The 16,625-nt window shown below is 42.4% G+C and overlaps 1 protein-coding gene across 4 annotated transcripts in view; it reads right to left on the minus strand.

Moving 5' to 3' along the window:
* The window catches only part of LOC125457561 (mediator of RNA polymerase II transcription subunit 12-like protein), a 568,603-nt gene that overhangs the window by 121,389 nt on the left and 430,589 nt on the right, over nucleotides 1-16,625 (minus strand). For all 4 annotated transcript variants that reach the window (XM_048541933.2, XM_048541934.2, XM_048541932.2 and 1 more), the window contains exons 17-21: nucleotides 15,513-15,657; nucleotides 15,243-15,361; nucleotides 11,629-11,772; nucleotides 7,588-7,751; nucleotides 4,274-4,405 (exon numbers count right to left, since the gene is read on the minus strand). In XM_048541933.2, coding sequence (XP_048397890.2) covers nucleotides 4,274-4,405; nucleotides 7,588-7,751; nucleotides 11,629-11,772; nucleotides 15,243-15,361; nucleotides 15,513-15,657 — 704 coding nt within the window. The remainder of the gene's footprint in view (nucleotides 1-4,273; nucleotides 4,406-7,587; nucleotides 7,752-11,628; nucleotides 11,773-15,242; nucleotides 15,362-15,512; nucleotides 15,658-16,625) is intronic.

Here is a 16,625-nt window from a genome sequence, read left to right on the forward strand (position 1 = left end):
TTGGACTCTATTTGCCAATTCATAAACAGAAGCTATTGGAAAACCAGAGTTAATATTAACAGCCGTTCCAAGGGACAGGCACTCAACCCGAAACATTAACTCTGATTTCTCTCCACAGATGCTGCCAGACCTGCTGAGCTTTTCCAGCAATTTCTGCTTTTGTTTCTGATTTCCAGCATCCGCAGTTCTCTCAGCTTCCATTTGCCAATTTTTGCCTGCTCTGTTTCTTTTTAATCTTTCTTGCAATTTTTTGCATGCTGTGCCTCAGTGGGTAGCATGCCTGGCAAAATCCTGACAGATGGCAGAGAAAGGCGAATCTCCTAATCAGGAACTCTGCACCCAGTACAGCCCCCACCACTGGCTCACATAGAAGGTGGCACACAAAGTGATAGGTTGTGAGTGAGCAAAAATCTGGGCGACTGAGTATAACGTGGGGAAAGTTGACTATGCATAATGTTGCGTGAGCATGGATTTATACCGTGACTGTTCAAGCTTTTAATTTCAGAATTAAATCAAAAATTAATCAGAATAAGTTGACTTGAAAAATGTTTTCCCAGTTCGAGTGTTTGAATTCCTCCCTCCTCCAGGTCAAGTGTTACAAATTTTGTAAATTACAGTGGGTGACAAATTTGACCATGACCAATTATGACAAATTGGACATTTAGTCTGGCTAAAGTGAGTTGTACTGTGTCACAGTGAATCTGGTAACTGAAGCCTATTCAATAACAGAGACGCTGGCCACATTCACACTGAAAACCTGGATGAAATGTACATGATGAGAGACAAATGTGCTAAAGTCAATGTTTTCTTTGCAGCAAATATGGCAACTTTAATCCATGCAGGGAGGAAGTAATACCCAGCTTCCTTTCTCTTTATCCCACTTTTTAAATAAACACACATCCTTCGCCAGATGTTTTATCCTATTAACAATTAACAAGTGATTTCTTTTGCTGTAAGTGTGACTTGGAAAAATGGTTTGGAGACAATTTATTGGTGCACATGTCAGTGGATAATTCTTAAAATGAAAGAGGCTTGGGGGATTTCTGGTGTACGAAGTGAGGGCCCAAATGTTTCACATCCTGACTTGGAACTGGAATTGCTGTTCCTTTATCCTGAACATTTCAAAATTGTGGAACTCCCTCCCGAACAGCACTATGAATGTTAATTAACCACCCAGAACACAGCATTTCAAAAAGGCGGATCACCACTGCCTTCTCAGGGGCAACGAGCGATGGTCAATCAATCAATGTAAGTCTCATGAGCGGCAACCTCAATACAGGAAAGTATAACCAAAGAAAACAAGCTTGCATTGCTCACATTTTGCAGGACTAAAAGCCAGGTGAGGCAGGGAATAGCAAAACAATAGAACTAAAGGGAAAAGAAAAACAAAGCACTCCCTCTTCCATTCTCATGTGGTAAAACAATGGCATAAATTCCTTACAGCTTCAATGGTGAAATTACTATACTACAACTGAAAAACAGAACCAAAAAAAGCCCTTTGTTTTCAGTATCAGAAGAGTAAACAAGAAAATAATAGAGGTCCCAGTCTCAGAAGCTTGAGTAAAAGGCTGTCTTGAGGCTTGTGCACAGAAAAGCACGTAATGTTCATGTAGCGATTGTAATGAGGTCTGCCAGGTGGACCTCGTAGAATATGAGTTTCTTTACCGGAGCTGTTAATCTGGTCCAATCAGTGAGCCCTGGCTGACTGATGCGAACAGGAGTATCATACATTCTGCTCAGTCTGACAGCTGGCTCTGAAGAAGCTGGATCAGTGTCGAGGACTCTCCAAATGCAAATAAAGCATGATTTGGTGACAGGATACCAGCCTCTGTTGAGTTATTTGTTTACATGTCCTGTAAATATGTATAAAACATGCATAATGCATATAAACACACACCATGGTTTTTTTTGTGCTCCTGGCAGTTCAGAAAAGGTTCACTTGATTAATTCCAGAAGCGGAAAGCTTGTTTTCGGAGGGGAGATAGAGCAGTTTAGGCTTATACTCGCGGGAGTTTAAGAAGAGGAGAGGAAATCTATTTGAGGTATGTAAGGTGCTAATGGGGGTTGCCAAAGTGGACAGAACGGATGAAAACCAACAGAACTGTGGATGCTGTAAATCAGGAACAAAAACAAAGTTTCTGGAAAAGCTCAGCAGATCTGGCAGCATCGGTGAAGGAGAGAACAGAGCTAACGTTTTGGGTCCGGTGACCCTTCCTCAGAAGTGAAATCAAGGCCAAGAATAAGATGAGCCAAGTTCATGTGAAATGGCAAAGCAAGCTAGCCAGGCTGACTTGCCTACTTCTGCTCCTAGTTCTTATGTTCTTCAGGTAGCTGAAAAGATTCACAAAGTGGAGTATGGGATATTTGATTACTTTGCAATGGTGAAAAGACCTATATGAGCAGTAAACATGTTTTCAATCACCCAGAGTCTTTGAACTGCCTGAGACAAACAAAACTCAACAAACAGTAACAAAAGTTGGTCTGGCCATATGCCAGGTTAGTATCTTAGTAATTTGCAGAGGGAAAACACTAGCCAGACATTCATACCTCACTGCTCTGGGTGCTGGTCTCTGTTTTCTCAGATCATAGATATGTGGGAAACATGTAAAGCAGAACTATAAACAGCGAGAGAGAAATAGGGAGAAAAAGAAAGAAAGCATTGTTGTGAATGTAAATGAGAGAGAGGGAAGGATCATTGTCAGATGCCTCACTCTGGGTCATTCTACTGATCTCATAGTACCCAATAGTATAGGGAGATATCTAGTTCAATTTGAACAACAAACATCTAGATGGAGGGGACTTTAAAAAGATATGACTTAAAAACAAATGGGATGTAAAGGGTCCTGACCCGAAACATCAACTTTCCTGCTCCTCTCGTGCTGCCTGTCCTGCTGTGTTCCTCCCATTCCACACTGTGTTATCTCTGACTCCAGCATCTGCAAGTTCTTACTATCTCTGAGACGTAAAGCTTGCGTTGAAAGACTGGTCTAGGCCTCTGGGGAGGCCACAGAATAACAAGAAATAGAACCTGCAGCAGCAGGAAAACTACAGAACATTTCTTTTAAAAACTGTTTCAATGTCATGTCATTACCAGTTGTGCTGGGCTGATGTTTCCAATCTAAAATGTCAAATTAAACTCTGCTGAGTCTCATTAACACACACAGCTTGAAAACTGAGCACGACCACCACAACAAAAGAATGGCACAGTCGCTACATGTCGCCTCAAACATTTTGGGCAAATTGCCTGGAATTTTTGGGTATAGAAAGGGAGAACATTTGAAATTCTAATCGGATCCAGAGCAGAGAAGCTGCGGGGAACTCAGGCTCCAATTAGCACAATTCAATTAATTGTGACTTTATTTTTTCCCCCGGAAGTGTGTGTCACACACCAGGGCCCCTTTAAAAATTAATCACAAGAGGTTATGATTAACGATTGTGATCAGAGGTAATGGGAACTGCAGATGCTGGAGAATCCGAGATAACAAAGTGTGGAGCTGGATGAACACAGCAGGCCAAGCAGCATCTCAGGAGCACAAAAGCTGACGTTTCGGGCTTAGATCGTTCATCGGAGAGCTCTCTGATGGAAGGGTCTAGGTCCGAAACGTCAGCTTTTGTGCTCCTAAGATGCTGCTTGGCCTGCTGTGTTGATCCAGCCCCACACTTTGTTATCGTAGGTTATGATTAACTGTCCGAAAACTGAAGGTCTTTTCCTGGTCTCTCTGCTACACACTGTAGACAGAATGCAACACTTACATGGCTTTTCATTATCACATGATATCTCAATATCCTCTACAGGTGACAAGCGGAGAAACAGCCCCATCTTTGTGCATCACCGGGTCACATAATACTGATGAATTGGGAAATTCTACATACGATGGCCTGGGGGTGAACATCCCACTCTAATGGTTCCAATCCCCAAAACCCTTCACAGCACTCACTCACATTGCTTTACCACAGCTCAGAAGTCACACGCAAGTCCTCAAGTTCCACTAGCTTTAAGTATGTCAACACGCTTATCAAAATGCACGTTTTTAATCAACATCACTCTTACTAAGGTACAATTTGAAACAACTTCAGAGTAGCAAGCTCTCCCGACAGAAATCATACTTATCTAGATGTTCTAACCAGTCTGCCACACACTTCTGTTTTGCATACTTTATTAAGTGACACTTGGCGCTGAATACATATTAACTGAGGAAAAGCTTTTATGTTTGAAAAGATCAGCCAGCTGCCCAGGAAGGAACCTTTTGGGTCCTGGAGTGCATGTACTCACCTGAAAAGATCACCAAACTTGCTTCTTAAGTGACTGCAAGATACATAAAGGTCATACAGGTAGGCCAGAATGCATCTTTCGGGAGAGGAGCATTCTGAAGGATTGACAACATGCTTTACTACCCCACATAGCCTGCAAGAGAGAGGATACAGACAGGAAGTTGGAAGGATCAGACAATGGAATGAAAGAAAACAGACCATTCAGGTATCTCCCTACTTTAGCAAAGGGCCATTAACCGTTGACTTGAGCAGCAACATTTCCAAGAATAAGTGAAAGCTGACCTCCATCAAAATGTTAGCGAAGGGGGCATATCCAACCCCGACATCCACCCCGCCCAACCCCCCCCCCCCCCCTGCCCCGCCACACCCCCCCCCCCACCGAGTAGTCCAAACACCTCATTCCGTTCTCCATTGAAGTCGGTTCACAGAAATATGGGATGAGATGTAAAAACAACATTGCACCTGCCCTATCTGGTCCACGACTTAGACTCAAGTTTTCTTCCCTGAACTGTTCTACAGTTTGTCCCGCGGGACCCTCTGGTTTGATAGAATATCAATGACCAAGCAGCACAATGTTCAAAATGAGCCTGGCATGTTTCCCCTCTAGACCACTCAGTGTCCTGACTGGGAAAATATATCATTGTCGCTGGGTCACATCCTGGAACTCCCTTCCTCGAGGATCTAACTCAGCCACATTAGGGGCATTTAAACAGTCCTTGGATAAGCATATGGATAATGATGGGATAGTGTAGGGGGAGGGGCTTAGATTAGTTCACAGGTCGGCGCAACATCGAGGGCCGAAGGGCCTGTTTTGCGCTGTATTTTTCTATGTTCTATGACTGCAGCGGTTCAGGAAGGCAGCTCACCATCTTCTCAAGGGCAAATAGGGATGGGCAAGAAATGCTGGACCAACCGGTAACACTTACATTCCATAGATCAATTTTTTTGAAAAATAAAGTCAGTGAATCTCAACGACTGCCTGTGGCTGAGACAATGTTTCCAGGTCAGCCCAGTTTCAACTGGTCTACGCTGAGGCCAGAGCTTCCACTCTCCTATCACCAAGGAGTGAATTTTTAAAACTTGTTGCCACTGGTACAGGGCATTTATGTAGACCAGGCCTGCATCAATGAGCCACTTTGAAATGGTCTGCAATTCTGTACAAGGGGTGAGAAATGGTGCATTACATTTCTCTGAAATATTCATGCACAAATACCGCCTCCTACTATATGTAGCAGGGATGGATGGAACCAGCATTTTCTTCCAGCTTTCCAAGACTAGGCTCTCCTACAGGCAGTACTGATTGCTGGGATGGGCGTGATCCTGGGGTGCGCTTTACTGCAACAAAAAGTCCATCAGTTAAAAGAGGGGCAGGAGGATTAGTGTGTGTCCTGGGCAGTAATTGGGAGGAAGGTCTGTGACCAACGAGGATGGCTAAAAAGGCTAAACTTGGAGGATAGATAGAGAATAGAATCCCTACAGTGTGGAAACAGGCCCTTCGGCCCAACAAGTCCACAGTGAACCTCAGAGCTTCCCACCTAGAACCATCCCCCTAATCTACACACCCCTGAACACTACGGGCAATTTAGCATGGCCAATCCACCTAGGCTGCACATCTTTGAACTGCAGGAAGAAACCGGAGGAGAACCACGCAGACACGGGGAGAATGTGCAAACAACACAGACAGTCGCCCAAGGCTGGAATCAAACCTGGGTCCCTGGTGCTATGAGGCAGCAGTGCTAACCACTGAGCCAGCGTGCTGCCCTAAATGGAATGTGAAGCAGAATGTGAAAGAGAGACACTGTTTGATCAATCTTTATTAATGTGACATGTAGCTGATCCATCCTTATGGGTTGGGCTTCCCTGAAGGTTGGGACCCTAGGGGTTCAATCCTGCAATTCTGAGACACTGTCCTCATAGACTGTACTGTCTCCACTCCTGGTGTACCGCGTCTGGATGGATCTTAGTTCCTCTTTGGTAAGGCAATCAGTGGACTCTCAGGCATTCCAACAATCTTTACACATTGTAAACCCATCTGAAACTCTCCGATGCAAGCTATTCCATCCTCTCCCCAGAATCCTGCGATCATGTAGCTGCTGGTGGCAATAATTTAACATCTTATACATCACCTTGTTATTAACATTCTCATTGTATGATTAGAGGAACAATGCTTTAGGGCAGGCAGGGTTTATGGAAGTCAATTGCAGAGAATAGGGGTGTGATCGGAGGAATGAAGAGAGTGCAGCAATAGCGACGGAAGACACACAAAATCCAAGAGTTGGAGGGGTAGCGTGTGCAATCTGCTCCGTAGGATGGGGGTCAATTGCAAAGGGAAGAGCAAGGAGTACGGATTTGCAAATCAGGACCAGCATTTTGAAAGTGGCATGTTGGGAATTGGTGAGACAGATCAACCAGAATTAGCAAATAAGACACTGGAGCAGCTCCATGAGTCAAAGGATCCCGTGTATTGGAAGGCAACACAGAGGCCATCAAATTCCAAGAGTAGGGATGCAGATCAACAACATGTAAGATGCTGTTTGAATGAGGAGCAAAACTGGGGTTAAAGTATGGGGCTTCTAGCAGGGGCCAAACCTATCACTGAAATATTAAGCTGCAGGAAATGCGAGCTAATTAACAATTAATCTTGGACTGGAATCTAAACAGCACAGCAGCAACTGTCAGACTGATAGCAGGGAAGTAAAACTGTGTGTCAGGAGCATACCAATAAAGAGCAAAATGGACCAGCAATTGAGCTTAAGGTACAACTGCTAAGTATTGACATTAGATTCTTTGGTGCAGGTGGGCATGAGACTGAGAGAGATGGAATCAGGAAGGAGGGATATTGGAATAAGGCAGACTAGTGGACTGGGCCAAAGGCCACAAAAGGAGCAATGCAACAGGGATGCATTGATTTAGGATAAATAATCTTGGGGCGGCCGGAATGAAAACCAACCAAACAGACAGGGGATTGAAAGAGAGATGACAGTAAATGAGGAGGCAATAACATGGTTGAATATTTTTACAGCAAGAACTTTAGAAAGGCAGCAATCAGCAGGAAGGGAGAGAGGTCCAACAAGGGTTTAAATGATGAACAGCGACTGTTTGCTAGCAGGGGTTATGTAAAGCGTATCGTAGCTGCAAAGCTGCTGGGAATACGCAGAAATGCTCCAAATCTGATCACTGAGCTCTACTGTTAACTACTCTAAGTGACGGTCTGGCCTGAACTGCACAAACCTGGTTATAACAAACTAAGCTCCACCTTGACTACTGCAACCAGCTTTACCACGAGTCTACAAAGGCTCAAACACCACTCCTCACCCTTCAAACACTTGTGCCGTCTGGTCGGGGTTGAGCACGAGGCAAGAATGGTAGCGTCGTAGCACGGCCACGATGCACAGGCACAGTCCTGTGGTGTAGCTCCCAGCCAGACTCGAGGATTTCAGCAACAACTCCGCCTCCACTACACTCAGTTCGTTCAGTAACTGAGACATTAAATAAAATACACATGATCAGAGCATAAATTATATCATCAGCACATACTAAACATTTGTAAGTGAAATAATATTCAAGCTGGAGTACAGTACTGTGTCCAAATTGGGCCATCTCCCTTTAGGAAGGATGACACCAGCTGGGTAAGGACATACAAAGGCAGTTCATTGCAATGGCACCGGAATGAGGCACTTTGGTTATCTGGAGAGGGCAGTGAAGTAGTTTCCTAAAAATGGTGGCTAACGAGAAAGGTGTTAATTTTCGTAAGTACTCTAGATCCTTGGAAGGTTCCATCGGATTGGAAATAGGATATGTAACTCCTCTAATGAAGGGAAGGTGGTGAGAAGCAGGCAGCTACATGAAGGTTAGCTTGACACTGAATCCAAAACCTTCCCTATGGGCAATTATTAAGGAGGTTAGAAAATCTTAAAATAATTGGTAAAGACAGCTTGACCAGTTTATTAGAAGTACTGCCATGCACCATGGACAAAAGGGGAGCTTGTAGAGGAACTGTACTTGGAATTCCATAAGGCTTTTGACAAGGTGCAATGTAAGGGGTTTCTGCACCATGTGGGAGCTCATGGTGCAGAGGGTAACATATTAGCAGGGATAAAAGATTGACCACAGAAAACAAGCCCTGTGCTTAAAGGGGTATTTTCTGACTGCCAGGATATACTTAGTAGGGTCCCACAGGGGTCAATGCCAGGGCCTTAGCCTTTAACAACTTTTATTAATTACTTCGAGGGAATGGTTGCAGATGACACAACATTAATTGGAAAATATGTTGTGATGATGATTTAGGGAGGTTGTTAACAGATATAGATTGAGTGAGTGGGTTAAAACGTGGCTGATGCAGTATAATGTGGGAAAACATGAAGTTGGCCACTTTTGTAAAAAGAATCAGAAGACTGAGCATCATTTAAGTGGAGAGCAACTGTATAAATTTGAGGTGCAGAGGGATCTAGGTGTTCTAATGTATGAGTCACAAAAGTTAGTACACCAAGTACAGCAAGTAATTAAAAAGACAATGGAATGTTATGATTTATGATGAAATAAATTGCAAGTAAAAGTAAGGGATTTTATGCTTCAATTATACAGGGTATTGGTGAGACACATTTTGGATGCTAAATAGAGTTTTGCTTTCCATATTTAAGGAACAATGTAAAGTAGTTCAGTGACTGTTTACTAGATTAATACCTGAAACGGGTGGGTTGTCCTTCAAGGATGGGCAGGACACGCTACATTTGCTTCAGCCGGAGTTTACAGGAGTTTGGGGTGACTCGACTGAAGTACAGGAGATGCTGAACGGCCTTGACAAGTAGACATGAAGTTAATGTTTCCCTTACGGATTTGTCAGAACTGGGGAGTATTGTACAAAAATTAGGGATCTTTGTTTTAGGATAGAGATGCAGAGAAATCTTTTTCCTCAGAACATTATGCAATTTTGAAACTCCTTCTCTCAGAATATGCTGGAGGCAGAGTCATTGAGTATGCTTAAGATGGAGGTAGATTCTTGTTAGACAGGGGAATCAAAGGTTAATCGGGAGTCAATGGGAATTTGCAACTCAAACAGGTCAGCCATGCTTTTATTGAACGGTGTGGAGGTGCTGGTGTCCGTCTGGGGTGGACAAAGTCAGAAGTCACATGACACCAGGTTATAGTCCAACAGGTTTATTTGAAATCACAAGCTTTCACAGCACTGCTCATTTATTGAACGGCACAGCAAACATGAGGAGGAGAATGGTCTACTTCTCCTGTTTCACATAATCGTACATGGGGCCTTTTTCCTTAGGCCAGAGAAAGGGAAATTTAGCAAAGAGGTCAAATCATTATATGTTTTAACCATGTAAATAAAAGATAGCGGTAGGCAAGGGGGACATTCTTTTACATGCTGATAATCTGGGAGGTAGTGTATTAAAGGATAGTGACAAACAGTTTCAACTGGAACCTCAAACAGGCCTTGTGAATGGCTGGGAAAAGGAAACAATAATATACGGGGTGGGGAGGGGGGGCGCGCGAAGCTAAAACAGAAATTGCTGGAAAAGCTCAGAGGAGAAAAAGCAGAATTAACGTGTCGCGTCCAGTGGCTCTCAGCTCTGAAACAGGTGTTAATTCTGCTTTCTCTCCAAAGATGCAGCCAGACTCGCTCAGAGTTTCCAGCAATTTGTGTTTTTGTTTCCAATTTCCAGCATTCACAGTTCCTTGGTTTATCTGATGAGGGAGAGAGACGAATTGGATAGCACTATGTTGAGCAGCCATCAGACTGACGGGCTGAATGGCCTCATTTTGTGCCATTACTTTGCCACACTGGATACAACAGGGCATAAAATAACAACTGATCAAACCATCTTTTAACATTGACTATATTCCAGAGAACGTTCACTCTGATACTAATTCACACATGCTGAAAGGTGACAGGGTTGATAGCCAGTCTGCGCTGAACTTTTCAATTTAGCCCTCAGTAATTGCAACAATTGGCTTAACATTGCCAGGGAAGGAGGCAAGACAGAATCGTCCCAGGCTCCTGCTGTTTTCGATATTTGGCACCAGTTGTTGGAAAGCTGTCACATCCATGAGCCTGACAAGGTCAGAGGTTATTTGGCTGTTCTACCCTGTGCTGCCTGCAAGATTGGCATTGACCACTCAAGCTTCTGTATTTGCAATGGTCACATGATGTTGCGGGATTGGGACCCAGCCAAAGGCATTTCCTTCAGGGCAGGAAAGGGGAATGAGGAAAGAGAAGAGAAAATGATGGAGAGAGATTTAATCCTGCTCCAAAATGATACAGTGAACAAAAATGAAAGGAATTATTTAGTGAAAACAGGACATCTACTGCCTCTAGTACTCCTGTCAGAGTTTCCCTCATTGACCCATTATATAAAATAAAATGGCTACCCCATCAAATATGTGGGGAAAATTATAAATTTATAAAATAGGCCTGTTAAGTCATGAACTTAACACAATGCAAGTCTTGAACAGATATGCACCGACTAACGAAAATTTCAAATAATTAAACACTTTGTTCTGTGACGAACCAGCTCAGAAGGTCTTCCTGGTTTAATTAGAAAAGTACGTTTACTCATTTACAATGCAGATGCTGTTCATCTTTTACTCATTTTATCAGATCAGTCCCAGAAAGAATTTGCATTTACATAACACCTTCCACAACCACAGAGCATCCTAAATTACATTACGAACAATTAAGTTATTGTAAGTGTTATTATTGTTGTAACACGGGGAAAATAGTAAACCAATTAATGCACAGTAAGCTCTCTAAAACAGCAACACGATAATGCTCGTAGTAAATGGTGGCTGAGAGAGAAAATATTGGTTCAGATTTCCCTGCTCTTTTTTGGATCAATGGTGTGAGTTCCTTTACATCCAACCACAAAGGCTGAGGAGACTGCAATTTATCAACTCATCCAAAAGATTACATATTTTGTTTCCATTTTGGTCACGGTCAAGCAAACTATTTAATCAGGGACTGATTGGCAGCAACAAAAGCCTACACCTTCTGTTTAACACCATGGCATTTAACTCCTCAGCATAAATAATTTGAATTACTCATGCCAAATCAACACTGCTTTTAACTAAAACATCTCTCACAGCTGTATTCGTGGCTAGCCTTTCCAAATGCCTGCTCTCCTATACGGAGATAATTGGGGAGGAAATCTGCTACACATGTAATTATGTGAAGACTGACAAGTGGTCAAAGGTGCATTTGATCACAGCTGTGCACAGTCTGGAGAGCTGGATGTCATCCTTAACCATCGGAGTAAAGTTCAGGTGTCTCTTAACTTTCTCCCAAGTTCACGGTTTATTCATAAATCTTCTAGAATGCATTACACATACCTGTCATTATAATCTCACCTGGATAGCAAAGTCAATTAGGCCATTGATATTAAGGGCGCACTCCATCATATCGAAAATGAGCTGGATGTGGTGAGCCAAAGGCAGATGGTATGAAGTTCCTGAGGCAAAGCTAGTGATTTGTTCCAGGACATTACTGGAAATCTGGAAGCAGATTTAAAATTAATGGGTTTTTCCCCCTCCTCCAAATATACGTAAAATAGCATTTCCAGTACTCGAAAATTGGGATGGCTCTAAATCTTTCCAGACTGTTTAAACAGACGAGACCTCTGGCTCCAACAGTAGGATACACAAGAACTTTTGTACTGTAATTCAGTCATTGGAACATTACATTAAAAAGTTCTTGCAAACTTGAATTGAGGACAGACAGCAGTGGCAATGAGTTGAAGACTTCAAAAGGGTCAACCAAGTTTTTATTGGAGCCAGATGATTTAATTTTAATAGCCACATACGTTTTTAAAAAAAGTTGGTTAAAATTGCTATTAAAGAAAAGCATTTCATCTCCCATCATCTTGTACAAACACATGGAGAGATTTCTGCTGTCAGAGCTGGAAGTTTTGCTGTTTAAATAATTGTATCTATCCTTATGTACACAATCCCAAATCCTTGATGTAAGTAACAGCTCCTGAATGAAAGAACTGGAGCTATATAAAGAAACATCCATTATTTCCACAAGAGTAATCTGGGGGAGGTGGCTAACTTTTCATGTGCCATTTTTTTTTAACCAGAAATCCAGACAGAAATACAGTAAGATTCCGACAGCGTCCTTTATAATAGTTTCATGTCAAGAGGCAGATGAGCATACAAACATGATTCCACCCCCATCAGCAACTACAGTCATCGGCACTGATTAATTTCTGGTGCTGATGCTGAAAATGTATTTATGTGCAAAAATATCCCACAAGAGTACTTTCCTTCTATCAATTAAAAGGACATGAACTGTTAACACATGCTTGTAGTATTCTGTGTTTGCTTTCAAAGGTTCCATTTGGATTCCAAGATTGCAAAGTTTGTTCACAAATACTGATTGGAATGTTTACAGTCATGCAGGATCAATGGAATATGAATGCTGGAGAAACTCAGCAGGTCTGGCAGCAGCTACGGAGGGAGGAACAAGCTAACATTTTGAGTCCAGCATGACTCTTCTTCAGATTTGCTGAGTTTCCTCAGAGTTCTCTGTGTTTGTTTCAACTTTCCAGCACCCGCAACATTTTATTTATTTTACAACAGGAAAGAAGTCTTGTTTCAGTTCTATTGAACTCTGGTGAAACCACTCGTAATATTGTGTGAAGTTTTATTCTACTTGTCCAAGTTAGTTTATATTTGTCATAGAGGTTCACCAGATGGAATCCTGGGATGACAAGAATGTCCTTTGAAGAGAAATTGAGGTGGCTGGGCCTGTATGCTCTGAAGTTTTGAAGACTGAAGGCAATCTCATACAAAGTTCATAAAAGGGCTAGACAGAGTTCACACAGAAAGGATGCTTCCCCTGCTTGTATTTCAGAATTAAGCAGAAGCCATTCTGGACTGAGATGAGGATGAACCATTTCACTCAGAGGGATGGTGAATCTTTGGAATGCTCTGCTTCAGACTGTTTTGGAAGCTCAGTCATCAAGTAAATTCAAGGCAGGGATCGATGGATTCCTGGTTACTATTGACAAGTAGGAATAGGGGATAATGCAGGAATATAGCATTCGAGCAGGTGATCAGCCATGATCTAGAATGGCAGAGCAAGCTCTAGGAACTGAATGGCCTACTCCTGCTGTCATGATCCCAATCCAAACTTTGGGATTTTTGTGTGGGACTGCTGCGCATCAGTAAAATGTAATTAGCGATTCAAAATTGAAGTACATAATCTTATTACGGGCACTGGAACCTAAATCTTTCAGATTACTTTGTGGCCTGGATTTTGAAGGGAGATCTAGGGTACCTAATGGAGTCATAAAGTGGGAAGAGACTGTGCTGCATGCTGTTAAAATCAAGCTGAAATGGGGTAATGATTTCTTTCAATGAAACTAACACTTTGCCTGTATCATTAATCCACTGGTTGAAGCTGCTGGAATTAGGTCATCTCACAGTTCATAATCACTGCAGTGGGAAATTTGAAACAAACTTCACACAGCTACACCTTGGGCATCAAAAACAGAAGCACTTAGCTGTTCAGGGTAACAGTCAACAATACTTAACAAGGCACGAGGAGAGTATTGAATCATTTCAAAATAGCCAGCTGGCTAAACATGAATGATTGAATTTTTTAAAAATGCCAAATAAAAACTGTATAACTTTTAAAGTGAGGAAAGAGGCCATTCAACTCATTATATTTAAAACAGCTGCCCAATTGGTCCTATTTCCTCTCCAATGATATGCAGCAAGTGTAGATGATGCAAGCATTAGAAATATCATTGCAATCAGGCAAGGCATTGGTGGGACCATATCTGAAGTGCTGTCTATAGTCTTGGTCCCCTTTCTTGAGGAAGGATGTAATTGGACTGGAAGCAGTTCACAGAGAGTTCACCTGATTAGTTCTAGAGATGAAAGACTTGTCTTAGGACAGGCAATAGAGCAGGTTAGACCTATCCCCACTAGAGTCTAGAAGAATGAGCAGAGAGCTAATTCAGATATACAGATGCTAAAGGGGATTAGCAAAGTAGATGTAGAGCACATGTTTCCCCTCATGGGGAAAGCCAGAATAAGAGGCCATAGTTTTTAGGGTAAGGGATAAGAAAATTAAAACATAGACAGGAAGGAATGTCTTAGAATATAGAACATTACAGCACAGTGCAAGCCCTTCAGCCCTTGATGTTGTGCCGACCTGTCATACCGATCTCAAGCCCATCTAACCTACACTATTCCATGTACGTCCATATGCTTCTCTCAAAGGTTCACAGATCTGTGGAATTCTCCACTCGAGAGGATGGTGGATGTCAGCACATGGAATAAATTAAAGGAGGAGATGGACAGAGTTTAAATTAGTAAATCATTGAAGGGTTATGAAGACCAGGCAGGAGAGTATAAAGTTGAAGGTGCAATGAGATCAGCCATAATCATATTGAATGCTGGATCAGACACGAGGTGTTCTATTGCCTACTTCTGCTCCGGGTTCTTAAGTTCATGGACAAGTCACATTATTTTATAACTTATGGTGTGGAAATAATGGTTAAAGTTTTCAACAATAAGCCAGGAATCCCAAAACCTTTATTCAATAGGAGTCCTAGACTTGGCAAAAAATGGCAAAGTGGTGACCTGGTGACTCTGAACCTGTCAACTCGTGTTTCTGTTTGTAAAACCCATTTGGATCCAGACGTGTCTCTGCAGCAACCAAGAGCGTTTCCACGAACTGAAAATCACAGGTGGATTGTATCCTATTCTGTCCAAGACAGGCCTAATTTTCTAGTTGTGCCAAATGCTTGTTTTTGCAATGTTCCAAATGAGCACCCTCCTTCAAGGCCTCTTCATTTGGCCATTTCACCATACCCTTCTATTAGTTTCTCCCTCGCACAACCCTGAAATGTATCCATTCATGACCTATTCCTTTTGGTCAAGAGTTCTGCCTTTTCAAGCCTCTTACTGTTAAGGTTAGACGGTAGTGAGAGCAGAGAACTGCACTTGCGCACCTGAGATGTCACCTGGTGTTGGTCAAAATAGGACAGTTGTTGAAGTTTGGCATAAATGGTCTCCAGGGTTAGAGGGGCTTCCTGTTTGGTCCTCTTTGATTTTTGACCTTCATCACCGGCTGCATGGGCAGGAGGACAGTTAATAACAACACATTAGTTACACAAGCTATCAAATGCAGCAAAGCATTATAAAGATGGCATTTTTTTTAAAAAAATTAACATTCAGTGAGAAACTGTGGACACAGCTAATGTCAGCGAAACGTGACTCACTGGTTTCTGCTGTACTTTTCTTGTTCAGTATTTTCAGGATATCCTTGATAATCTTTTTCAGCTGGTGCCTGGCTTCATCCCTTTGTTTCCCTACTCCGTACAGAAGGATGATTCGCTGATTGCACTCGTGGCTTGAAGTCTCCTCCTGTGGTTAGTGAGTAAGGCATATTAAGTAAATCCACACAAGATTTATTCTGGTAACCAATACGTTGGCATGTAAATTCCATAGCTTAGCATATTCACATGGAATCCCCTCATGTGCACAAGTCAATAACTCATCTACATTAAACAGGAAAATCAGTGAACCAGAAGAAATTAGACCCCATAAATTATGAAAATCAATGTTTAATATTAAACTCAGTGTCTCATAACAAACTGTTTCTGGAGTTATGCTCCTGCAGAGTGATTGTTTATAGAGAGATAGTGGCATAGGTGTTAATGCCGTCGGGTGTGTAATACAGAGGCCCGTACAAATATTCTGGGAACACAGCATCAAATGCTGCCAAGGGAATTGCTGGAGTTTAAATCCCATGAAAAGAATCTGGAATTGGAATTAGCCTCAGTAATGATAGCCACGAACCTATCACTGATAGTCATCTGGCTCACTAAGCTCCTTCAGGGCAGGGAATCTGCCATCCTTACTCCGTCGATGAACATGAGAATCCAGACCCTCAACATTATATTTGACTCTGGACACCCTTCTGAAATAACATTGCAAGCTGTTCAGATCCAGGGCAATTTGGGAATGGGCAACAGATGGTAGCTCTACCAGTGATACCCACATCCTAGGAAAGGACAATACCTAACAGTAACATGACAATAATTGGGTTGATTAGCAGAATTACCACATCACCCAACTTTCTATGCATTGCAGTACTCAGGGCAACAAACACTGCTGTGTTTATAAAAAAAGAGGCCAATCTTCCCTTTGGAACATCGGACGCCTACTCTTTGTGCTTCAGGGCATAGCCAAACCTGTGAAGTTCTTGCTTATGCGGCCCTAGATGTGACATCCCCAACTTCCACTGCACTTCTCAGGAAGACGGAGGGCTGCAGTTAGATGCTTCAAGTATGAAGTAAAAAACAAACAATCTCACAAACCAGTACTGCAGG

Source organism: Stegostoma tigrinum, chromosome 14 (genome assembly GCF_030684315.1).
Source record: "Stegostoma tigrinum isolate sSteTig4 chromosome 14, sSteTig4.hap1, whole genome shotgun sequence".
NCBI classification, from domain to species: Eukaryota; Metazoa; Chordata; class Chondrichthyes; order Orectolobiformes; family Stegostomatidae; genus Stegostoma; species Stegostoma tigrinum.